This window comes from Pan paniscus, chromosome 8, assembly GCF_029289425.2.
Source record: "Pan paniscus chromosome 8, NHGRI_mPanPan1-v2.0_pri, whole genome shotgun sequence".
NCBI classification, from domain to species: Eukaryota; Metazoa; Chordata; class Mammalia; order Primates; family Hominidae; genus Pan; species Pan paniscus.
The window spans coordinates 17,757,499-17,784,285 of record NC_073257.2 but is presented as its reverse complement, the minus strand read 5'-3'; the positions used below and the strand labels follow the sequence as shown (position 1 = coordinate 17,784,285).

At 38.4% G+C, this 26,787-nt stretch overlaps 1 protein-coding gene and 1 pseudogene across 1 annotated transcript; both read right to left on the bottom strand.

The window, feature by feature from the left end:
- Positions 1 to 996: 996 nt before the first annotated feature.
- AKR1C4 (aldo-keto reductase family 1 member C4) lies at positions 997 to 26,787 on the bottom strand. Its single transcript, XM_008953105.7, has 10 exons — positions 26,560 to 26,787; positions 25,190 to 25,912; positions 21,794 to 21,961; positions 17,665 to 17,781; positions 16,323 to 16,400; positions 15,760 to 15,882; positions 9,418 to 9,527; positions 8,984 to 9,149; positions 3,483 to 3,565; positions 997 to 1,552 (listed from the first exon to the last, which is right to left on the bottom strand). Exons 2-10 carry the CDS (start codon positions 25,271 to 25,273, stop codon positions 1,510 to 1,512), a joined length of 972 nt encoding a protein of 323 aa, XP_008951353.3. The 5' UTR covers positions 25,274 to 25,912; positions 26,560 to 26,787; the 3' UTR covers positions 997 to 1,509.
- On the bottom strand, positions 14,395 to 15,454 carry LOC103783225 (ADP-ribosylation factor-like protein 4A; annotated as a pseudogene).

Genomic DNA, 26,787 nt, shown 5'->3' with positions numbered 1-26,787 from the left:
TGGTTTCTTGGCCTAGAGGTTGTATTTAAAGCCATGAGAATATTTGACATCATCAAGGAAATGAGTGAAGACAGAAAACTAGTCTAAAGATCACCCAAGGGTCTTCCAAAGTTTATGGCCTCTTCCAATTCTAAGAAATAAATCATTTTAGGAAATATTGTAAACTACAAAACTTGGCAGGATATTTCTCAGCTGAAAGACATGGCTTAAGGAAACCCCTCTAATGGGGTTAAATCAGTGGAGGGTAAAAGCACTGGAAAATGTGCACAGGTCATAAACACCTGTCAGTCTCAAAGTGCTTTGGCCAGTAGCCCATAACATTGTCCCAACTTTTCAAAAAGTTGTCTGGAATGAAATTTTATTTTCTTGACTAGCTGATTAAATTTGTACCCCTACAAACTATACGAACAATTAGGTGTCTTTAGTAACTTTCAGGAATAATTATTACAAAGTTTGAAAGCATCATGCTATTGACATACACTGTTTACAGAAGAGTTTTGAAATTTTGGATAATTAGATGTATTTGCAATTTTGAAATTAATTTGACAACACGTAATGGCTTTCAGATATTTTATATTAGTAAGTGTGCCTTTTTGAATGTATGAAATATTTCAAAAGACTGAGTAGAACAAATTAAGAGTATATTTTTAGAATCTAATATTTGTTCTAAATGGAGCTGATATTCAGGAGAATGTGGCCAGTCACTGGTGTCTTTGATGTCCTGCTCCATCACAGCCAAGCAAGGTCACTGCTGATACTGGGCACACAGAGGAGGTCAAGGCCTGGCTCTCAGCCTTAAAACGATGTGGGAAGTTTCCTTTTATGCACAAGACGTAATTAACAAAAGAGCGTGTGTTTGTATTTCCCAAGCAGAATGTGCTCAACTCCCTTCTCACCTCTCCCATATCTGACTCCTAATTATTTCTCCTGGATGTGCCCTCCCACCTCCCTAACCATTACCCCACAGGGATGCTGCACCCCTAGGTTGCTGGAGCTCCCATTCTTGTGATACTGGAAGGAGGCCATTAATTGTTGGTCATCCTGTCAATATGGCTCACGTTCAGGTTCTATGCTGTGTGTTTTCTTCTTTCTGGAAGAGCTAAAGACAGACTAACAAATACGTCACTTGCTCCTCCTCTAGAGGCTGAAAACTCCACCTACTCTCACCTCAAAAATGTCTATAAAATGTTGGTTATCATCTACTCTCTTCCCCAAACTTACAGGCAAATCAGTTTTTGGCCCTAAAGAACTAGAAGGAAAAGAAACACACAAGTAACAGAGAAAGGAGTAGGAAAAGAATCTTTAAGGAAAAACATTCAATTACTTCAAGATAAAAATTTATTATGTTTGCTTTCTGGACCATGGATATATCTAGCTAGCTGAAGTTGCCAAGCAGGAGGGGAGGGATTTAACCAGAGGCCGTGTGTCCAGTGACCAGCATAGAGACATCCTCTGCATCACCATCCACACATAGGGCCTTCTGCTAGATGTCGTGCAACACCCTCTATGCTAATATTCATCTGAAAATGGATAATCAGGGTGGTCCATAAGGCTGAAAAGAGAAAGGATAGTACATAAATATGGATGAAATGACTCCATTAAAAAGCTGGTAGCAAAGTGAATTTACATGAAGCTTCCATTAGTGTGAATGTTAAGAAGTTTATTTTCGGACTCTTTGTAGAATATGTCTTTCATGAACATGAGTTTATAATGTGTTTTTTTTTTTTTCAAAATAAGAAAATTTTCAACTTATATTCCCTTGCCTGGAATTTATCACACAAACTACACAGGGTCAATTATTCAAACATAGTCCTCCATATCTGTCAACAGAGCAAAGAGATATTCTGACATTTTCTATTTCAAATTCTCAATGAAAGCAGGAACTCATCCTGCATTGTTTTGAATAGAAATATCATCACTAATAAAAAGTTTTGAGGGTTAAATGTTATTGGTAGCAATCACATATCCTTTTAAAAAATGTATTCATTACTGACTAGCTGCTTACCATATGGAAAATATTTTCTTTGATTCAGACATGTAAATTGTCATATGTGATATGGGGTTCCATATTCAAAACCCTACAATATGCTAAGGGCAATCTTTAGGTGAAAATCACACAAAATAGAATGAATAAATGATTCATTAATATTGAATAATTGATTGGTGAGAATTACTGATGTTTGCCACTCTTCCTTTCCTTTTCATGATTTTCTATTTTACTATTTTCCTCTAAACTAATAAAGATATAAACAATGATATCTAAAAATGTTTGAGTTCTTATGATGTGCTGCTGTGCTTATCCTTTTTAATACATTATCTCATGTCTATTACTTGTTAACATCTCCACTGCAGGCAGTGACATAACTTGTTTTGCCCTCATCACATGAGTGCCTTTCTGTGAATCCTAGAACCTTGGAGCATATAGAAAGAGTAAGATCTTTTGTCAGCTATATATTATCCCCAAAGATGGGACTTTCCAACTCTTCCCTTGATTTTTTTTTTTTTAATGACTGAGTCTTGCTCTGTTGGCCAGGCTGGAGTGCAGTGGCATAATTTTGGCTCACTGCAACCCCTGCTTCCCGGGTTCAAGGAATTCTCCTGCCTCAGCCTCCTTAGTAGCTGGATTTGCAGGTGTGTGCCACCATGCATGGCTAATTTTTGTATTTTTAGTAGAGACAGGGTTTTGCCATTTTGGCCAGGCTGGTCTGAAACTTCTGACCTCAAGTGATTCACCTGCCTTGGCCTCCCATAGTGTTGGGATTACAGGCATGAGCCACTGAGGCTGGCTCTTCCCTTGATTTTTAATCTATCTTCTCTAAAGCTTCTTTATACTCTGCATTGAGATTTCCATACTGCAAAAATTAAAGCCAAGAGTTCTATTGCCTACTAAGGGCAGACTTCCTGGAGGCAAAATGCAGTTTTAGGGTCATGAGCAAATGTCTAAAGAGAAGGAAGAAAGAAATTTGAAACAATTAAAGATACTGAATTGACATGATCTAGTGAGCAATTCCATATGGAAGAGAAGAGAATTTCTGGCATGGACACCAATGTTGTTGGAAATGTTTTTTATCTGATAAGGAACTGAGTGGATTTGGAAGAAAAAGCTATAAGTACAGATTTGGAAAAACATTAATCAAGCCATATGGGCAATATCTACTGTCCACTAGGCCATGGCAGAAATGCCAGGCCTACATGAAAGTTGCAGATTAAGCAATAATATTGGCTGCTCTGGAAATTTCCATGGAGTCAGGAGAGCAGAGGCACAGGTTGGCACAGGTTGACCCATGCTGTCCCTGGGTCCACTCACCCTGTCAGAGAACAGAGCTCTGGAGTGAATCCAGAAGGAGAGTTCCAGAGAGTTCCTGTCTCACCTCTCACTTGCACTGGCCTCTGTCTTCCTGGTATTGAGGTCACTTTCAACACCCATCTGACATTCCTCCTCTAAAAATAAACTGGGAAACCCATTTTCCGAAGTTACTTACAAATCCATGACAACATATCGATAATTTCTGTTTAGACCATCTAGAACTTTCATATCCTCTGATGTCAACTGGAATTCAAAAACCTACCAAAGAAGTAGAAAATTTTTATTCTTAGATTGCATAATTGTCAACTTGGAATAGCCAAGTATATCACACAGTAGGGTATAGAGGCAATATGTAAAATACTTGATAAGTTTCCAAAAGTTATAAAAGACCATCTCTAAACTCTCAAGTGATTAAAGAATATCAGATAAAATATAAATCTATTCCTAGATATTATATATTGAAACTGCACAAAACTGAAGACAAGATCTCAACAGAAACTAAAGATGGAACGAAGTTGACCTTATGTGCACATGATTGGTTCATGTACTTAGATTCAGAAGAATCTAGAGAAATTTTGAAATGTATAATTCAGACAGTTTGATGGTGATACAATTTGGATATTTGTTCCCTCCTAATCTCATGTTAAAATGTAATTCCCCAGTGATGGAAGTGGGTCCTGGTGGGAGGTGTTTGTGCCATGGGGGCATCCCTCATGAATGGCTGGGTGCCCTCCCCATGGTAATGAGTGTTCACTGCATTAGTTCACATGAAATCTGGTTTAAAAAGGAGCCTGACATTTTCTTTTTTTTCCCTCTTCATCTCTTGTTATTTGATATGTTTCCTCCTCTGTCACCTTCTACCACGAGTAAATGCTTCCTGAGGCCTCACCAAAACTAAATGCTGGTGCCATGATTTTTGTACAGTCTGCAAAATGGTAAGTCAAAACAACTTTTGGCATATTTTATCTGGCCTCGGGTACTTTATAGCAGTGCACAATGGACTAATATGGAAAATTGTTACCAGGTGTGGGACATTGCTAAAAATGTCTGAAAATGTGGTAGTGGCTTTAGAACTGGATAATTAGCACAGTTTGGAAGTGTCGAGAGGGTTCAGAAGAAAAGGGATAGTCTGGAACTTGTTAGGCATTGGTTAAGTGATTCTGACCAAAATGCTGATTAAAAATATGGCCAATTAAGTTTAGGCTAATGAGGTCTAAGATCAAAATGAGAAACTTATTAAAAACTGGAACAAAGATCACCCTTGTTATACCTTACGAAAGAACTTGACTGCATCGTGTCCATTCCAGGACTTTGTGGAAGTCTGAACTTAGTGATGACTAAGGGTATCTGGTGGAAGAAATTTCTAAGCAGGAAAACATTCAAGAGATAGTGTGACTGCTTCTAACAGCCTATGATCAGGTATGGGTGCAAAGGAATGGCCTAATGTTGGAACTTAAAGCTTCCTGAAGCCTCTCCAGAATGAGATGCTGGTGCTATGCTTTTTGTACAGCCTGCAAATTGTGAGCCAAATATAGCTCTTTTCTGTATAAATTGCCCAGCATCAAGTATTTTTTTACAGCAGCACAAAACGGACTAATACAGATGGATATTGTTGGATTTCTATATTTCTATATTTGCCCCCATGACACAAACACCTCCCACCAGACCCCACTTTCATCACTGGGGATCACATTTTAACATGAGATTAGAAGGAGACAAATATCCAAATTGTATCACCATCAAACTGTCTAAATTATAAGTTTCAAAATTTTTCTCCAGATTCTTCCGAATCTTACAAGTACATGAACCAGTCATGTACACACAAGGTTAACTTTATTTCATCTCTAGTATCTGTTGAGATCCTCTTTGTCTGCAGCATTATACAGTTTCACATCAGATGTAGAAATACTGAAATCCAAATTTATTCATCTGTATTTCCATCTTTGACAAACAGCTATAATGTGAAAAACAATTGTTTTCAATAAAATTCAAGACAGTAATTGTCCAAATCCTAATAACATCATGCTCAAAGAACACAAGTAGTTGCTTGAAGAGGGTCTCAGTATTCAAATTGGAAAGAATTTAAATATCAAAAAGATGTCACTCATTGCTAACATAATACTAAATTACTAAATTTTATTTATTTTATTTTTTTATTTTTTATTTTTTAAATTTATTTATTTTTTATTATTATACTTTAAGTTTTAGGGTACATGTGCACATTGTGCAGGTTAGTTACATACGTATACATGTGCCATGCTGGTGTGCTGCACCCACTAACTCGTCATCTAGCATTAGGTATATCTCCCAATGCTATCCCTACCCCCTCCCCCCACTCTACAATAGTCCCCAGAGTGTGATGCTCCCCTTCCTGTGTCCATGTGATCTCATTGTTCAATTCCCACCTATGAGTGAAAATATGCAGTGTTTGGTTTTTTGTTCTTGTGATAGTTTACTGAGAATGATGGTTTCCAATTTCATCCATGTCCCTACAAAGGACATGAACTCATCACTTTTTATGGCTGCATAGTATTCCATGGATTCCTAGGTATTTTATTCTCTTTGAAGCAATTGTGAATGGGAGTTCACTCATGATTTGGCTCTCTGTTTGTCTGTTGTTGGTGTATAGGAATGCTTGTGATTTTTGCACATTGATTTTGTATCCTGAGACTTTGCTGAAGTTGCTTATCAGCTAAGGAGATTTTGGGCTGAGACAATGGGGTTTTCTAGATATGCAATCATGTCATCTGCAAACAGGGACAATTTGACTTCCTCTTTTCCTAATTAAATACCCTTTATTTCCTTCTCCTGCCTAATTGCCCTGGCCAGAACTTCCAACACTATGTTGAATAGGAGTGGTAAGAGAGGGCATCCCTGTCTTGTGCCAGTATTCAAAGGGAATGCTTCCAGTTTTTTGCCCATTCAGTATGATATTGGCTGTGGGTTTGTCATAGATAGCTCTTATTATTTTGAAATATGTCCCATCAATACCTAATTTATTGAGAGTTTTTTAGCATGAAAGGTTGTTGAATTTTGTCAAAGGCCTTTTCTGGATCTATTGAGATAATCATGTGGTTTTTGTCTTTGGCTCTGTTTATATGCTGGATTACATTTATTGATTTGCGTATATTGAACCGGGATGCATTCAAAGCAGTGTGTAGAGGGAAATTTATAGCACTAAATGCCCACAAGAGAAAGCAGGAAACATCCAAAATTGACACCCTAACATCACAATAAAAAGAACTAGAAAAGCAAGAGCAAACACATTCAAAAGCTAGCAGAAGGCAAGAAATAACTAAAATCAGAGCAGAACTGAAGGAAATAGAGACTCAAAAAACCCTTCAAAAAATTAATGAATCCAGGAGCTGGTTTTTTGAAAGGATCAACAAAATTGTTAGACTGCTAGCAAGACTAATAAAGAAAAAAAGAGAGAAGAATCAAATAGATGCAATAAAAAATGATAAAGGGGATATCACCACCAATCCCACAGAAATACAAACTACCATCAGAGAATACTACAAACACCTCTATGCAAATAAACTAGAAAATCTAGAAGAAATGGATAAATTCCTTGACACATACACCCTCCCAAGACTAAACCAGGAAGAAGTTGAATCTCTGAACAGACCAATAACAGGAGCTGAAATTGTGGCAATAATCAATAGCTTACCAACCAAAAAGAGTCCAGGACCAGATGGATTCACAGCCGAATTCTACCAGAGGTACAAGGAGGAACTGGTACCATTCCTTCTGAAACTATTCCAATCAATAGAAAAAGAGGGAATCCTCCCTAACTCGTTTTATGGGGCCAGCATCATTCTGATACCAAAGCCAGGCAGAGACACAACCAAAAAAGAGAATTTTAGACGAATATCCTTGATGAACATTGATGCAAAAATCCTCAATAAAATACTGGCAAACCGAATCCAGCAGCACATCAAAAAGCTTATCCACCATGATCAAGTGGGCTTCATCCCTGGGATGCAAGGCTGGTTCAATATATGTAAATTACTAAATTTTAATGGAATACTCTAATGATACAGAGAATGAGAGGAAAAGAGAATAAAAATGTCATCAATTTAACAATTGATGAGTCTAGGTAAGAAGTATTCATTGTATTCTTAGAATATTTGCATAGATTAGAAAATTCTCAAAAGTTATCCAAAGACTATTAAAAGTATAACTTTTCTATGAATAAATCTAGGAAAACATACACAAATGCCTTAATAAAGAATGCTATGTAACTAATTGAAGCACATATTAAAATATCACATAAATAACTGAATATTCATATGGCCTATGGTCGTAAACTGGAAGTCTCAATCAGTTCTCACCAAATTGATCTGTAGTTTCACAGCAATTTCAGCCAGAGAACAAAATATTAGCCCTTTTGTTGAAGTTGATAATACTGAATGTTATGTAACAGAAGACTCATTCAGGACTAGCCAAACCATTATTATATAAGAGAATAAGTCAGAAAAATACTGTTACTATTATGGTAGTAAGACTTTCTATTCAACATAATCTTAGACAGTACAGGAAAGTTAACTCGGAAAGAGGGGAAATGTCAGTGAAGTACTTATGGACACTTAGGATGAAAAATCAAGATAAGTGAGCAAATATGGACTTTTCAATAATTCTTAGTAGGACATTTTAGTATCAAGTGAAGATTATGTATATGTACATTTGTACTCTTATTTCACATATTAAAAATCAAATTACTATCCCAGTTTATAAAAGCATATTAATACTTTTATAAGATACTAATAGAAAATAATATATTACTTTGTATTACTATATAATATTTTACTATATAATATAGTAACATATTGTCATGTTTCCAATATAGAAAAAGTCATGATATTAGCAACCATGAGAAAATGTCATAAAGAATTTGACTACATTAAGAGTAGAAACTTTTGCTTATTAAAACCACCATAAAGGGAATCAAAATATGGGTACATTTTGGGAGAGGCTATTTCAACAATACATTTGAAGCTCTTAAAGAATATCCAGAATATGAATTCTGGATTAATTCTGTAGAGCTGCCTCATTGCCCTGCACACATGTGAGAAAGCCCAGCCAGAAACAGGACTAGACTGAGTTCAGGTGGAGCTTAGGCTAAATTTCAAACCATGGAATTGTCAGTTAAATAAATGGTTTTGTATTAAACCTCTATGTAGAGAGGTTTTCTTTAATAAGTTTACTTAGTATAATTATGGTCTTCTACACACAGAAAAAGACATGCAACCTAATAAAATACCCAAAGATTTCAACAGGCACTCAACAAATAATTCTAAGAGAATAAATATATGAAATTTATACTGAGTAAACAAGGACATGAAAAATCTGCAATGATTTTTGAAGATTGGAGAACACCTAACCGATCTCCTCACTTCAGAAAATGAAGAAAAGGTGATGTCCCTAGCAGAGGGATAGAGTTAAGTTGCCAACTTTCTGTTGAAACCAAAATTCCTGGTTTTGGTCCCATCCTGATTCTCTCCACCCATGCTGCCCCTCCTGTGGTAGAGTAGAAAACCCTTACGCACACAAAGCATTTGTGCATAGGAAATGCCCAGGAAGTGGACTTAGTCCAAGGGTGTCCTGAGGACCTTACAAGAAGCACACATGTGAAGGACACCGTGCAGGAGCCCTGATGCCCACCCAACTCCTCACCTGGACATTCTCTCTGATCCGCTGCTCATTGTAGCTCTTGGCCAGGACCACAACCCCACGCTGCAGCTGGTAGCGCAGGGCAATCAGGGCTGGGGTTCGTTTGTGTTTCTTTGCTAAGGCACAAAGAACTGGGTCCTCCAAAAGAACTGGGGACTTTGGGTCCACCCTGGAAGGAAAGCCAGAAATGCTGAAGTCTTGAGGCTGGATTCAGTTTGGTAGGAGGCTCCCTAAACAGACTAAGGTGTACATTCTGCACCAGAGCCTCTCAAGTGAGGCCCCTGAACAGCAGCAGCATCACCTGGGATCTCATAAGAAATGCAAATTATCCCCTTACCCTGACCCATTGAGAGTGAACTCTAGGAGACTGAGTATGCTATAACTAAAATTTTTCATCAAAATGGCATTTTAGGTAAACTTCCTGATGCTCTTATTACCATAGTTCATGTCGTTGGGTTCCCAGAGCACTGTGGGCAACCAGAACAATGTCTTTTGACTTGCAGAAATCCAGCAGTTTGCTCTGGTTGAGGTAAGGATGACATTCTACCTTTTAGATGATCAAGAGAGAAAAGCATCAGATAATTCAAAACAGATATGTTAATATAAAAATTAAAATAAGCTGAATAAAGTATAACATTAAATTTGAACAGAATATTACTGTCAAGTAATGATCATTTTATAAAAATACAGTTTATATTGCTGGTCTAAAAGTATATATAGAAATGTTATTTCTGAGCATTAGCAACTCTATGAACCAGAGCCAGTTTCTAACAACCTTTGACCACTAGAAGTGCACATGGCCAATTCTAGACTTGGGATAGGTTAAGATTCTGAGCTTTGAACATCAAATTGTGCCAGAATGTAAGAATTTCTTTAAAGACTCATAAGGGCAGGTTTCAAAGAGAAAAGTAGTTTTATAGGAATCCCAGTAATATTTGTATAGATTTGAGCATCAAAACCCAACAATGAATAAAATGAATCACAAATTATAGCAAAACAATCCACGTCTTCCTAGTGTTGAGTGGTTAAAAGACAGAGTGATCAAAAGTATTTGCCTTCACCAATGGTGATTCATATGTTTTGGCTGTGTGTCCCCACCCAAATCTCATTTTGTAGCTCTCATAATTCCCACATGCTGTAGGAGGGGCCTAGGGGAGATAATTGAATCATGGGAATGGGTCTTTCCTGTGTTGTTCTCATGATAGTGAATAAGTCTCTCAAGATCTAATGATTTTAAAAATGGGTTTCCCTGCACAAGCTGTCTCTTTGCCTGCTGCCATCCATGTAATATATGACTTGCTCCTCTTTGCCTTCTGCCATGATTGTGAGGTGTCCCCAGCTATGTGAAGCTGTAAGTCCATTAAACTCCTTTTCCCCCACTCTTGAGTATGTCTTTATCAGCAGCATGAAAATGGACTAATATGGTAGAGTGGGGCGTTGCTGAGAGATAGATACCTGAAAATGAAGTGACTTTGGAACTAGGTAACATGTAGAGGTTCTGACAGTTTGGAGGGCTCAGGAGAAGACAGAAAAGTATAAGAAGGTCTGGAACTTCCTAGAGACTTGTTGAATGTCTTTGACAAAAATACTGATAGTAACCAGGCTGAGGTGGCCTCAGATGGAGATGAGGAACTTGTTGGGAACTGGAGCAAAGGTGACTCTTGTTATGTTTTAGCAGAAATTGATGGCATTTTGTCCCTGCCCTAGAGATTTGTGGAACTTTGGACTTGAGATGATTTAGGATATCTGGTCAAAGAAATTTCTAAGCAAAGCATTCAAGAAGTGACTTGGGTGCTGTTAAAAGCATCCAGTTTTAAAAGGCAAAGAGCACAAAAGTTCAGAAAACTTGCAGTCTGATGATGCAGTAAAAATTAAAAACCCATTTTCTGAGAAGAAATTCAAGCCAGCTGCAGAAATTTGCATAAGTAACAAGGAGCCAAATGTTAATCACCAAGACAATGGGGAAAATGTCTCCAAGGCATGTCAGAGACCTTTGTATCAGCCCTTCTCATCACAGGCCCAGAGGGAGGTGGAAGTCTAGGAGGAAAAAATGGTTTCATGGGCTGGGCCCAGGGTCTCCATTCTGTGTGCAGTCTAGGGACTTGGTGCCCTGCATCTCAATCACTCCTACCGTGACTAAAAGGGGCCAAGGTACAGCTCAGGCCATGGCTGCACAGGGTGCAAGTCCCAAGCCTTGGCAGCTTTTATGTGGTAGTGAGCCTATGGGTGCACAGAATTTAAGAATTGAGGTATGGGGCTGGGTGTGGTGGCTCACGCCTGTAATCCCAGCACTTTGGGAGGCTGAGGCAGGCAGATCACAAAGTCGGGAGTTTGAGACCAGCCTGACCAACATGGTGAAACCCTGTCTCTACTAAAGATGCAAAAATTAGCCAGGCGTGGTGGCACGTGCCTGTAATCCCAGCTACTCAGGAGGCTGAGGCAGGATAATCACTTGAACTCGGGAGGCAGAGGTTGCAGTGAGCTGAGATCGCGCCATTGCCCTCCAGCCTGGGCCTGGGTGACAGAGTGAGACTCCATCTCAAAAAAAAAAAAAAAAAAAAATTGAGGTTTCGGAACCTCCACCTAGATTTCAGATTTTAGAGGATGTATAGAAACGCCTGAATGTCCAGGCAGAAGTTTACTACTAGGCCTGCCCTCTCATGGTGAACTTCTGCTAGGGCAGTGCTCTAGGGTCAGAGCCCCCACACAGTCCCTGCTGGGGCACCACCTAGTGGAGCTGTGAGAAAAGGGCCACCATCCTCCAGACCCTAGAATGGTAGATCCACTGACAGCTTGCACTGTGCACCTGGAAAAGCTGCAGACACTCAATGCCAGCCCATGAAAGCAGCCAGAAGGGAGGCTGTACCCTGCAAAGCCACAGTGGTGGAGCTGCCCAAGAACATAGGAACCACCTCTTACATCAGCATGGATGTAAATGGAGTTCCATTGACTCCTGGATGTGAAACATGGAGTCAAAGGAGATCATTTTGAAGCTTTAAAATTTGCCCTGCTGGATTTCAGACTTGCATGGGTCATGTAGCCCCTTTGTTTTGGCCCATTTCTCCCACATGGAACAGCTGTATTTACCCAATGCCTGTACCCCCATTGTATCCTGGAAGTAACTAACTTGCTTTTGAGTTTACAGGCTTATAGGTGGAAGGGACTTGCCTTGTCTCAGATGAGACTTTGGACTGTGGACTTTTGATCTAATGCTGAAATGAGTTAAGACTTTGGAAGACTATTGGGAATGCATGATTGGTTTTGAATTGTGAGGACATGAGATTTGGGAGGGGCCAGGGGTGGCATGATATGGTTTGGCTATGTGTCCCCACCCAAATGTCATCTTTTAGCTCCCATAATTCCCATGTGTTGTGGGAGGGACCTGGTGGGAGATAATTAAATCATGGGGGCAGATCTTTCCCATGATGTTCTTGAGATAGTGAATAAGTCTCATGAGATCTGATGGTTTTATAAGGAGGAGATTTCCTGCACAAGCTCTTTCTTTGCCTGCCATCATCTATGTAAGATGTGACTTGTTCCTCCTTGCCTTCTGCCATGATTGTGAGACCTCCTCAGCCATATTGGAACTATAAGTCCCAGTCTTGGATGTGTCTTTATCAGTAGCATGAAAATGGACTAATACAGTGATCATTACAGTAATTTTTTTTCTAGGAAATGAATAATTAAAGGGAAGGAGTTAAGCTTTTGGCATATCTGAGAGCAGTAATTGTTTCTTTTCTTGACTTCATGAAAAAAATTTTTTTATAATAAAACATAAAGAATAGTAAAACTTGTAGTTAAAATTGAAAGTAATTACTTTAAAGCCCCAAGGAAAGAACAAATACAATAATACAATACAAAAATTTAAAACATCATTGATGTATACTCAATCATCATGTGAAAATTTGCTGTGTAATATAACTTTCCCTCTTATTTCACCCAGCAGATTACCAGTAATTACAAAGGGGAGAACACATGTCTCTGGAAATTAGATCTGGTTACCACTTGTTTAACCAAGTGATCAAAATCAGCATCACTAATTGTGGGACAATCTGTCATTTCATGCTGCCTACCGTGGTATAATTTCAGGGATACAGCAATGTAGAGGCAGTTTCTCACCAAAAATGTTTAACTTCTATGATATAAAGCATTCAAGTATAACTTCTAATCTACACAAACTTACATTTTAAAAACTTGGAACAACAAGTTAACTGACCAAAGTACAACAAACTGAAAGTCACAATTGGATTTTTTTCGTTTGTTTGTTTTTTTAATGATACATCTTTTATTTATTTACTCTTCATTGTTTTATAATTCTCTCCTTAGAGGTCATACACATCTTTTATTAGGTATAATTTCAGGTACTTAATATCTTATTATATGGTATCTTTAAATTTTTTCATCTTCTATTTATGGTTAAAATAGAGGTATAAGAGATCTTTCAATAAAACAATGGGAAATATGAATACTGACTGGATAATCAATGATATGAGGGCATTATTGTTACTTCCTTAGATATAATAATTGCACTGTTACTGGGAGAATATCTTCATTCCTATGCCATGCTTTGAAAGGTCTGTAGAGGTGAATTGTGATCATTGGAATATATTTTGAAGAGATTCAACAAATACTACCTGTATTTATGCAGATATACTCATATATGCCTATATACTTGCCAGGTTGGCAAAGTGTCAACAATTTTGGAAATAGATGATAACATGTAGATGTCCTGTATTATCCCTTCAAATTTCTCTAAAATTTGAAAGTTGTCATAATAAAAATTGAGTAAAACTAATATTAAAACCACATTAATTCCTTTTTAATTGAAAATCATGATTTTGTATTATATTACCAAATACATAAATTTTAAATACATGTTTCAACTGTAGACCTGTACTCATTGACTCTAAGTAGTAAAAGAGTAAGAGAACAGAACCATACGCAGAATAAATGCTTCTAAACAGTTGATTTGATGACAGAAAGCAAAGCAGTGCATCAGAATAAGATGTGGACAGTCAAAAGTTCAGCTCAATGTTCTGCTAAATTTTCCTCAGTGTTGATTTCATCCACCATAACTAGTTATCTCCATAAATAGTTAACTTTTTTTTTCACTCTTTAAAGTTTTATTTCACTAACTTTGCATCAAATTTCCACAATTGTGTTCTGGTTAATTTACTATACTTGCTTGACTTCCCAAAATGATAGTACCAAAATATTTGTGGGCTAGGGAGAAGAGACCATTTCAAGCATTACTGCATTTACTCATCTTCCACAAAGCCACAGAGTTGGGCATCTGATTGTTCAATGAAATGAAGCTTTGATAGCAGCCAGGAGGGCATACAGGAAAACTAGGCTGTAGACAGTCTTGCATTTGTCAAAACCAGACCAGAGAAAATCTATTCTACATATATAGAAAAGGTATCATATTCATCTTTTTATATTACTGCAATATTTTTCTCTTCATTATCACATCATGGAGTTTCTCAAGTCCTTCCTTTATTTCATGTCCTATGATTGCACAGGTAGGCTGCAAATGCCAAGGAGTTGATGAGCTTAGTTCAACCATTGCTAACAATTTCTCAATTTCTGAGACAGACAAGTTCTTCAAGTCTAGTTTCTTAGCACCTGTAAGTACAGGGACATCTTTATTTTCTTATACCCTATTTTATAAAGTTCAGTTTTGACTTCTTCCATCCTGTTAACATCAACAGTCCACAACAAACACAATGCCATCTGTGCATCTTGCATATGGCTTCTACAGTGTTCCTCATTTCTCCTGACCACCTACATCTCAGGAGTGAAAAGTGACTTTTAGAATTTTCCAAAATTACCTTAATCTTTTCAGTGTTAAATCCTTTGGTGTGGGTATGGTATTAACAAATTTATTGAATAGCAGCCTGTATAAAACAGTTCTTCTAGCACAGTCCAAACACCAAATAGCAATGTGGAAGGACTGAAATGAAGGCAGGATGGACAAGATAGTAGTTTAGCCAGTTAGCCCATTCCCCCATTTCCAGCTGCAAATAAGTGTCCCAAAATGAAATGCTTTCTTTTTTATGCTTTAGAACCTCTCTTCCTAGGTGATCCAGCTATAAGACTCCCGTTTTGGAGTCTGGGTCTAAATGAGGCAACATTGGCAGGCTTTTCTACACGAGGCAGGGGTGGGGGTAGCACGCCACATCCTTTCAGCTTATCTCTCAAGCAACTCTCATAAACGGGTAACTTCCTCTCCCTAACCTGGATGACTTTCATTGTTTCCAGTTAATTTTTAGTACCTGCTCAAGAACTATGAAAACAGAGATGACAAGAAAAAGCATTCAGACATCTAAACCCTATTTAAACTCGTAGTACCTATCTTCTCTTATTCTCACTGTCTCCTGATTTATTGCTCATCCCATGTTTTTATGGCCTCTATAATTATATACATTCTACTCCAAATCATCTTTACCAATCCACTCTCTGGTGGTCTTTCATACCTTAGAGATAAGTCCACCTTCTCCCTGAGTTTTGATTAACCATTTCAGTCCTCCTTGATGAAATTCACCTCCCCCCAAAAATAGTACACACAATTTAGCATGAAGGTCTCTGTACCATTTTCATTAAGACTTCTCCAAGGAGAGGTGCAATTAAGGGTCTTCCGTTTTCTTCTAGACAGATGTTTTGCTTTCTAGAATCTTCTGTTTCACAAATGTAAGTGGAACAAAACAAATGGAAGCCAGGCAGTAGGACAGGAAGATGGACATTGAGAAGAGAAAGGAGAGGAGGCTGAGGGTGCTCACCTGGTTGCAGACAGGCTTGTACTTGAGTCCTGGCTTGTTGAGGATCATCTCCAGCTGCCTGCGGTTGAAGTTTGACACCCCGATGGACTTGGCCAATCCTGCATCCTTACACTTCTCCATGACCTGGGGAGAAAGGGGTTGTGAGGAATTATTTGTGCAGTTGGCTGCAGATTATGATAAATGCAAGACAGAACTGTTAAAGCAACAACTGTTAAGATATGACAATGAAAATAGCAGTGATTCTCAAGAGAAAAAATTATAACAGATAACAGAAGGATAGTGACAGCAAGAAGAATTTGTGTATCCTCTTTAGGAAGCTGGAGAGATAAATGTCCATGGAGCGGGAGGGATACCTGTCTTCCTTGTCCCCAGTTTATCTCCTTCATTTCCTGCTATTCCATTTCAGTCATGTATTCTTCCCTACCACTCAGCAAAACTTCCTTTGTCAAGCTTCTTAATTTCTAGTTCCAATGTTGCATATTCCAATGTTGCATATGAAAGCTGGGGAACAGGTTTACCTCTTCTTGTCTTCCTTTTCTGTGCTCTGTCCTCCAAGCACTCACCTCCCATGTGGCACAGAGATCCACTGTGTCGAATATTACTTTTCCATTTTCATCTTTTGGTAGTGGCGTCTCACCTGGCTGAAGTAGAAGCAGTCATTTTAGTGTCACAATTTAACTTTTCCACCCATAGGCATGCTCCCATGTACATTTTAGAATAATAATCCACCGTGAGGTAGGTGCTGAAATGTTCTAGAAAGTGATGTGGGCCAAGTGTTTCACGTACAGAGTTTTAAGGAATGTATTTAGGAGACAGGCTTCCTTTAATCTCCTACTTCCATTATATATATTAATAACCATTTTACAGGTTTTAATGGGGGTTCACAGTCGACTTCTGTTACTGTTGTCTGATCCTATAATTTTTTCTGGGGAAATGCCTCTCTTTGACTCAAACAGCCCTTGATATCCAGCAATAAGGGATTGTATTCTTGATCCAGGTGATACAATAAGAGTTCCTTATCCCCCTGAAGACTTGATAGTCCATGAGCAGGATCATAAACTAAGCATGTTCAAATGGAAGTTCTTTTCAGTATTAATTTGAAAGTTGTAAGACCCACGGAGGTTCTTTTATGTTAATCACCATGAGCATTGAGCTGCCTCAAAGCTATCATTGCCAACAATCAAAAAGGCTGGGACAAAAATCCAGAAAACTTCTTGGAGTTCATAGATAATCATGGAGAAAAGTTCACATTTTTAGAGTCTATGTCAAATCTTGAAATGTATTCATGGCAGTGACTACCCATTTGCATCATGCAATAAACTCTTTTTTAAATAAACTAGCCTGAGTTTTTTTTCTATAAATTTAAAAGTTATGCACAACCGAAATTCATGACTAGGCAAAGCTACAAACTCCATTGTGAAACAAGCCTTAGTGAAAAAGGCAAGGATTCTCAGGTCCTATTATGGTTTCCTTTTTAAAACTCACCCAGAGTGAGTTCCACCAAATCTACTTCAGCTTAAAATGGGGAAAGATAATGGAAACTCACTGTACACCACATGTGCAGCAGTTTTTTTGGGGTACCACAGCTGCATGGATCTCTGTATCTGTGAAGATCCTAAGAGATGGACTCAGGAACCCTAATTAAGACAGAGCCTTGAAGGTGGCTGTTGTTATTTTCTTGAATTTTTGAAGCAGAGGCTTTGAGGTTGATGTACTGTCTTCTGTTGTCATCATACGTTACAGAAGGAAGGTTTTACTCTTCAAGAAAATGGCTTAGGCATTATACTTAGGATTCTTCTACCATGTAATAACACCTACACCCTCCTTAGAAGAAGTTCAATTCAACCATCATAAAGGATGGTCATGCTGAGAACAGAAGAGAAGTTGATCTCACAAATTCCCTACCTGGAGAGCCATTGGGAAATGAAGAAGATAGAGGTCAACATAGTCCAGTTGAAGTTTTTTCAGTGAGCTTTCCAAGGCTGGTTGGACCATCTGTGGTTGAAAGAAAGTGCACCAAAGCTGCATGGTAAAATAAAGGATTTATGTTGAATAAAAACATGAGCTAGTTTTATTAGTTTGCTTCACCTAATATTTAGACATTTTTCACCGTTCCAAACAGATGACCTCTGGCAAAAATTCCCTTTGTTTTATTTTGATATGACCTACCTATATGAAAGCTACTACATATTGCATATATAGTTAGTACAACTGCTGAACAATGGAATTAAAATTTTCAATAGGTAAAAATTGATATCAAGTAATTCTGATGATCTGAATTGTGTTTGAGAGAAATTATAAAGCATTTGAATAGTCTAATTTTTCTCATCCATTGAACCCGATGGGCAAGAATAAGCATTCCTGTTTAGAAACTGAAGAGCAAAAAGTTTTTACGTGCTGACATGTGTTGAGCATCATTCAAGATACTTCTGTTATCTGTTGTTTCATACTCATAATATCCTTATGTTGCATCTCCCTGCCTCCCACACTCTTCAATGAAAAGGACAATTGAGATTCAGAATAAGATATTGAAGAAAGTCATCCCAGACATAAGAAAAACTAAAATATGATTATAGGTCTCTATGAATCTGTAGTCTATGTTAAACCATCCTGGTCTGAGTTTTTTGTTCCCAAGATTGTGGATTGGAGGCAGTGTTAGCATGCCTCTCCCACTTGGAAAGACAGAATAGCATATAGAGATTCACACTGCAAACTTTTTTCCAAGAAGCAATGCAGGAACTTAATAGGAAAAGTGAAAATTCACAGACCCTTTGAAAGAAGTGGCAGGCTACAGCCAACACTGTGAGACAGATGAAAAACTGTAAGTGCCCAGAGTGTGAGAAGGGGAGAAACTGCCTCCAGAATACTCTTCCCCACCAGGGAATCTGAGAATTCAGGCCATGGGTAAGGCCTTAACCCTACCCAGGCCCAAAGCTGATTTAGGGAGAGGTGAGAAATAAAGTAGAAGCGGCGGTGACAAGTGTCACAAAGGTATTACCAGTCTCCAGCATGGACTGAGGGAAGCCATTTCTTATTTTATCTCACAGGGGACATCAGCAAAGTCAGCCAACCTGAACTTGGGGAGTTCAGCCACATGTCACAGATCGAAAGAAGCTCCTAACTGAATTTCATGATATTAATATTATCTCAAGTGGGAATGAGCCCCTTTGGCCAGAACCCTGGGGGAAAGCAGGAAGTGTGCTGCAGACAAATGCAGAAGGCTGGCACCTGGCCTTGCAGGTGGATGGGGAGGGGAATAGCTTGAAAGCCAAAGTTGCTATCTCCACAGGAGATGTTCAAAGAAGAACTGGTACCAATCCTACTGAAAGTATTCAAAAATACAGAGAAAGAGGGAATCCTGCCTAAATTATTCTATGAAGCCAGTATCACCAAATACCAATACCAGGAAAGGACATAACACACACACACACACACACACACACACACAAAAGAAAACTATAGACCAATCTCCCTGATGAATACAGATGCAAAAATCCTCAAGAAAATACTAGCTAACCAAATCCATCAGCACATCAAAAATATATCATGATCAAGTGGGTTTCATCCCATAGGTGCAGAGATGCTATAATATATACAAGCCAATAAATATGATATACCACACAAAGAGAATTAAAAACCAAAACCATATGATCATTTCAATAGATGCAAAAAAGCAATTAATAAAATCCAACATCCATTTATGATAAAAACCCTCAACAAACTAGGCATAAAATGCATATATAACAAATCCATAGCCAACATCATACTGAATGGAGAAAAATTGAAAGCATTCCCCTGAAAACTGGAATAAGACAAGGACACCCAATTTTTACCACTTCTATTAAACATAGTACTGGAAGTCCTAGCCAGAGTAATCAGGCAAGGTAAAAATAATAAAGGGTATCCAAATTGGAAAAGGATAAGCCAAAGTATTGCTGTTTGCCAGTAATATGATCATATACCTACAAAACCCCAAAGCCTCATCCAAAAAGCTCCTCTGACAAACAAATTCAGTAAAGTCTCAGGTTACAAAATCTGTTTACAGAAATTAGTAGCACTGCTATTCACCAACAACAACCATGCTGAGAGTCAAATTAAGAATTCCATTTACAACAGCTGCAAATAAAATCCCTAAGAATATGCTTAACCAAAGAGATGAAAGATCTCTACAAAAAAATACAAAACACTACTAAAAAGAAATGATACATAAACAAATGGAAACACATCCCATGCTTATGGATAGAAAGAATCAATAGTATAAAAATGGCCATATTCCAAATTCATATGGAACCACAAAAGGGCCTCAATAGCCAAGGCAATACTAAGCAAAAAGAAGAAATTTGGAGGTATTTCATTACCAGACTTCAAATTATACTACATGACTATAGTTATACAAACAGCATGGTACTGGTATAAAAAATAGGCACTTAGATCAATGAAACAGAATAGAGAACACAGAAATTAGGGCAAATACTAATCTTTGTTCAACAAAGCAAACAATAATATAAATTAGGGAAAATAACCCTATTCAATAAATGGTGCTGGGACAACTGTTAAGCCACATGTATAAGAATAAAACTGGAAGCCCTCTCTCACCTTATACAAAAACCAACACAAGATGGATCAAAGACTTAAGTCTAAGACCTGAAACCATAAAAATTTTAGAAGATAACATTGGAAAACTCTTCTTAACATTGGCCTGTACATTGGCCTCAGCCAAGAATTTGTCTCTAAGACCCCAAAATGCAAATGCACAAAAAGCAAAAATAAATGGGACCTAATTAAACTAAAAAGATTCTGCACAGCAAAAGAAATAATCATGTGAGTAAACAGACAACCTGCAGAATGGAAGAAAGTTTTTGCAAACTATGCATCCAGCAAAGGACTGATTATCCAGAATCTACGAGGAACTCAAGTCACCAAGATAAAAACAAATAACCCTGTTGAAAAGTGGGCAAATAACATGAATAGACATTTCTCAAAAGAAGTATACAAACAGCCAACGAACATATGAAAAAATGCTCAACATAACTAATAATCAGGGAAGTACAAATTAAAATCACAATGAGATATCACCTTCTGCAAGAATGGTTATAATTAAAAAGCTGAAAAGACAGTAGAAGTTGGCATGAATGTAGTAAAAAGAGCACTTTTACGGGCTGGTAGGAATGTAAATGAGTGTAATCTTTATGGAAAACAGTATGGAGATTCCTTAAAGAACTTAAAGTAGATCTACCATTTGATTCAGCAATCCCAATACTGGTATCTACCAAAAGGAAAAGAAGTCATTATATATAAAAAACACATACCCACACATGTTTACAGCAGTACGATTCACAATTGTAGAAATATGAAACCAATCCAAGTGCCCATCAACCAATGCATGAATAATGAAAATATGGTATATATATATACATCATGGAATAGTGTATATATAAAAAGGAATGAAATAATATATTTTGCAGGAACTTGGAGCTTGAGGCCATTATTCTAAGTAAAGTAATTCAGGAATGGAAAACCAAACACTGTACATTCTCACTTATAAGTGGGAACTAAGCTACGAGGATGTATAGACATACAGATTATATAATGAACTTTCAAGACTCAGAGTGGGTTAGGTTGGGAGTGAGGTGAGGGATAAAAGCCTACATAGTGAGTACAATGTCCAGTGATCGCCTGACAGCTTCACTTAAATCTCAGAATCACCAATATAGAATTGATTCATGTAACCAAAATCCACTTGTACCCCAAAACCTGTTGAAATTAAAATATGAATTCATAAAATAATTATACTGATCTGAGCTGAGGCTCAAAACCTAAAGTAACTTTCAAGTAGTAAATTTGAACACAACAATGATGAGAAAGGCATCATCATTCTCTGCCTTTTATTTTAGCTTTAATACATGAATATGTGTGAATAAATTGGAACTAATAAGCACAATTCACCTACAACTACTGAACCAGTTACAGAATTGTCATCTCCACACAATCCCATTAAATACATGTGCATACATGCTCATCATAGGCACAGTACCTTTGAAGCGTAGAATATGTCTTCTCTCTTCACACTGCCATTTGCAATCTTGCTTCGGATGGCCAGTCCAACCTGCTCCTCATTATTGTATAAATAAGCAGAATCAATATGGCGGAAGCCAGCTTCTATTGCTAATTTGGTGACCTCCACAGCTCTGTTCCTCGGAACCTGAAGGAGCAACGAAAGGTAGTATTTGGTGATCCATGTGCTTGAGAGGTAGTGAAACAGGAAAAGTTCCCTTGTCCTCACAGGGTGTGCAGTGGGGGTGTGGCTCGCTTCTTCAGGCCCCCGCTGCTCAGACCTCTAGGGGAGCATACAGATGGGGGCAGGTTGTGGGACTCTGACCCGTTGACAGTGTCTAGGTGTGGATGTTTACAGCTCCTGAAGCCCCAGTGGGCATGTGTTACAGGGTGCTCTTTTAGTTTTGTTCTTTAAGTTTTGCCATCTACAGGCTTGTGTTAACCAGCTCAATTAGACCCTCTACCTTATGGCAAGGACAGAGGGCTTTCTGTATCCTGAGTTCTTGCTTTGGTATACCGGAAGGATCGGATCACACCTGGGCTTGGAGAATGAGTGCAGGGTTTCATTGAGTGGAGGTAGCTTGGAGGGAAGTCAGAAGGGGATGGAGTAGGAACGTTTTCCCTAGAGTCCGGCTGCTCAGCAGCCTGGACTGTCTTCTGACAGCCCCAGCCAAACTCAGCGTCATTCTGCTTCTGCCAGTAGGTGGCCCGCTGGCGTACTGGTGCCTTTTGGTGCATTTCTCTAGATGTCTAGCCACCTGTGTGTTCCTCTGCCGATGTGATCCTCTCAAAGTCCATCCGGTTCTGTCTCTGCCTTGCTAGGATTTGGGGTTTTTATAGGCACAGGATGGGGGCATGGCAGGCCAGGGTGGTCTTGGGAAATGCAACTTTTGGGCAGGAAAACAAAAATGCCTGTCCTCACCTAGGTCCGAGGCGGTGGAGCCGTAGCCAGGGACCACGTCCTCCTCTAGCCAGCACTTCCCTTCCCGCTTTCTGTATCATTTAAAGGGACCACGCTCTTCCCTTCCCAGCACATCCCTATCAGTAGTTCAGGCACCAGCACTGACCTTCACAAAAATCACATTATCCTCGTGTCTTGGGTTGGTTCTATATGTGGGGTGATAAACCCATCCCAATTTGCTGAAGTCTTTCCTGGTTAGTAATAAAGATTGGGTATCCCTGGACCTCTTCAGTCCCAGGCAGTTACTGGTTAATCACTAGCATGGAGTTTCCCAACAACAACCTCAGATTCAGTCATTTGTTAGAAAAATTAACAAGACTCAACTTATAAATAGTTATTATTATTTGAGACAGAGTCTCACTCTGTCACCCAGGCTGGTGTAAAGTGGGACAATCTTGGCTCACTACAAAATCTGCCCCCACCCCCACCTTCTTTACCTTGGGCTCAAGTGATCCTCCCACCTTGGCCTCCCAAATAGCTAGGACCACAGACAGGCACGATAATGCCTGGTTAAGTTTTTGTATTTTTGGTAGAGATGGGATTTCCTATGTTACCCAGGCTCAAACTCCCGAGCTCAAGGGATCCACCTGCCTTGGCCTACCAAAGTGCTGGGATTACAGGCATGAGTCACTGCATACACACTCCTAATTATTTTTAATATAGTGAAATTAACACATGGAAAAAGGCACATGGAAGAAATTATGGTAAGAATACGGTGTAAGTTCCTATGATTCGTCTCTCAGTGATGTTTCAGGAAACACACTGACTTCCTCCAGCATCACATTTTGGCAACCTAGGGGAAATGTTGACTACAAGGGATGCTATTTGGAGACTCAATTCCCAAGATTTTAACTGGGTGCTGGTTAAATTGACCCAGTCTGTATAGCACACACCAAACTTCCGGTCTTGTAAAGAAAGCAGGTATACAGAAACCCCACACTTTGTACAACCAGTTAATTATAGATGCTACCCTTATCAGTTAGGAAGGGGTGAGAAATTCAACTTCTCAGATACCAGCCAGGCTCCAACTTTGAAAACAGGCGCATCTACGGGTGGCAGTCTATTGTGTTAGCTCCTTTCTACACAGCCATTAGCCATTCTGTGTGCATGACAGAACTAAATGCTAGGAGTAAAGACATACATTCCAAGGATGTAGATTTATACCTAAGAAATTAACTGCGACCTATGAGAGATTAGTAAGGTACGCTTTATCCCTAAAAAATAAGATCAACTCTTTTAGAAACGATATAATTTCAGTGAAATTTAAAATTATTGACTTATCTACCAAATTTGGATAAAGATTTGAAAGGTATATTTTTTAAATGACAAAACCGTAAATGAAACAATTTTCTATTTTAATATAAGCTTTTCAGAAGCTTTCTTTTTCTAGTGAAATTAAAAGGAACTAGATGTCAGGTTGCACTACCTTCCCCTGATGCCAACCCTGATCCTCTGTTTGCTGTGCAGGCACTCAAGGTTTACCAAGGCTAGAGCTTCCGTGTTGTGCTTTTCCTTACTTCTCCTTCATGCCAATTTGCATTACAAAGTGAACCACTCCTGTCGATGGTCTTCAAGGTGTTTCTCTGTAAATTCTTACAACGTATAGTTGATCAAATTTAGACACAAATTTTATGTGACTACTCCTTATTAACACACTTAGTAGTCTTGGAATACAAGTTTTCTTCCAGTGTAGAAATAGCTCAGTCTAGAAAAAATGTCTCCATTTTGCCCACTTCCGTGTCAGAGGACCACCCCTATCACTTTGATACAAATCTGATGCATATTAACACGGACCAAAAATTTAAAATTTTTCTTGTGAGGTTCTAGGTTTTCCTTAGAATAAAGTTATTTTTCCTTTCAGATAATTTTCCTAGAGGTGAGAGTTGTACAGGGCATTGTATTAAGTCCAGGACCAGTATTACTGTGTCATGCTCAAGGCCACGCGGCAGCTCAGCAGTACTCTCCCAACAGTTTTCATACACCCCATCTTTAGGTGCTGTTACCACAAATGTTTCTTTTGATCACGTCTAGTAGAAGAATAAAAGATTTCTTCAACCACAGAAATAAATGGAGAAATCATTCTCACTGCAGTCATCTCTTAGAAAGGGAACTGCCAGGCAGTGTTCTTCACTGTTGAATTTTATATATTCTGCCAAGCTGGGAAATACACAGAAACAGCATATAGAAACAGTGTATAAAATAAAAATAAGCAGTAAATTACCATATGACAGACCTCAGTGCAAAACAAACATTGACTACCTTTTCTCTTTGAACATAGAATAGCTCTAGCCCAGTAAGACAGACCACGTGAGTCACTCAGGGTAACAGAAACACAAAGCTGAACAACCCAGGTCATCGTTCACTTATTCTAGCTTTGCTCTTTTAAATGCTCAATGCTGAAAATGTGATTATTACCTCTGGAGGTGCATAGGTGCCAAATCCCAATACGGGCATGAAGTGACCATCATTTAGCTCCACACGCTGATATTTGGGATCCATTGCTTGCCACTTCTTTCACAAAGCAGATCCTGTTTCCTTCAGCAACATCTGGCATTTATATTCAGGGGTTATGTAAAAAAATGGGCAGGCAATGCTGCACTGCTCCCTGGGGCTAATCAATGGCATGTAGGAGGAAGCAAGTGATGGTGTATTACACAGGCTGTGAGGAAAATTGAATCCAGTTCACTCGTTTCTTATCAAAGAGAATTTTTACATACATTATTATATAGTCAAAATATTTTTTTCTAAAGTGAAATTTTCTATTCAGAATCAATCAATCTCTCTCTCTGTCTGTCTAATAAACTCATCCAACAGGTTTATAGAATGATTGGTGATCATGTTAGACTATAAAATACCTCCAGCTACAAATCTTGTTTTTGTTCATGCCATGATGATATCCCATCTTTATCTTCTGTCATTTGAAATAATCAACCATCTTACATCTTTCTCTCAGACAGTATTCAAAAGAATGACCAGTGAGCATTTTTTTTAGTGGTGACCCTCAATAAAGAAATTAAACAAAACCAAAGAAAATTTCTCTTTTTACGTTTTTCACCAGCAAATTAATTTTGTTTCTTCTTTAATTGTAGTAGGAATATTCATTCCTGATGAAGGTGTGGTCCTGATGATGTGGCAATCCTGCAAAGGTTCAAAGGGAAAAGAAAACAGAAATTCTGACATGATGTTTATTGGAGTATTAATTATTAACAATGTTTGGACTTTGGACATCATTTGCAACATGCAAACAGTTCTTTAATAGTGTTTGTATCTTCCATCAGTTTTATAAGAAACCAGCAAAAGTAACTTCCCAAAAAGCTGATAACTATTTTATATAATTTGTGATCTTATTAAATGTTATAAAGAAAAAAGTAATTAAAATAAATTGGTGAATAATCCTCACATGGCATAATTTCACTTGTTTCTCCCATTGGAGGGCAGACTAGAACACGATGATTAGGCCGGGGGCAGTGGCTCACGCCTGTAACCCCAGCACTTCGGAAGGCCAAGGCGGTAGGTTTACTTGAGGTCAGGAGTTTGAGACCAATCAAGTGAAATCTTGTCTCTAAGAAAAATACAAAAATTAGTCTGGAGTGGTAGTGGATACCTGTAATCCCAGTTACTCAGGAGGCTGAGGCAAGACAATTGCTTAAACTCAGGAGGCAGAGGTTGCAGTGAGCCAAGATTGGGTCACTGCACTCCAGCCTGGGCGACAGAGCAAGACTGTCTCAAAAAAAAAAAAAAACAACAAAAAAGGAAAATGATTAACATCTGTGAAGAATCCATACCAATATCTGTTGTTGTCTGACATTTTAAGAATAGCCATTCTGACTGGTGTAAGATGATATCCCTATGTGCTTTTGATTTGCAACACCCTCTTTTCTTCTATTCACTTCTTCCTAAAAGGAACAATAAAAGAAAATAATTAGGTAAATTACTATACATTGAAGCAATGGAATATAATGGAGCCATTTAAAAATTTTCACACAGAGTGTCATCAGCAGGATGGTAGATTA

Excerpts from the sequence above, each read along its gene's own strand:
- AKR1C4 (XM_008953105.7), bottom strand. The coding sequence starts at position 25,273 with ATGGATCCCAAATATCAGCGTGTGGAGCTAAATGATGGTCACTTCATG. Across the intron at positions 9,150-9,417 it reads ACCCAACGACATGAACTATG|GGTGGACCCAAAGTCCCCAG; the intron begins GTAATAAGAGCA and ends CTTTCCTTCCAG. Across the intron at positions 3,566-8,983 it reads GGATCAGAGAGAATGTCCAG|GTTTTTGAATTCCAGTTGAC; the intron begins GTGAGGAGTTGG and ends CTTCTTTGGTAG.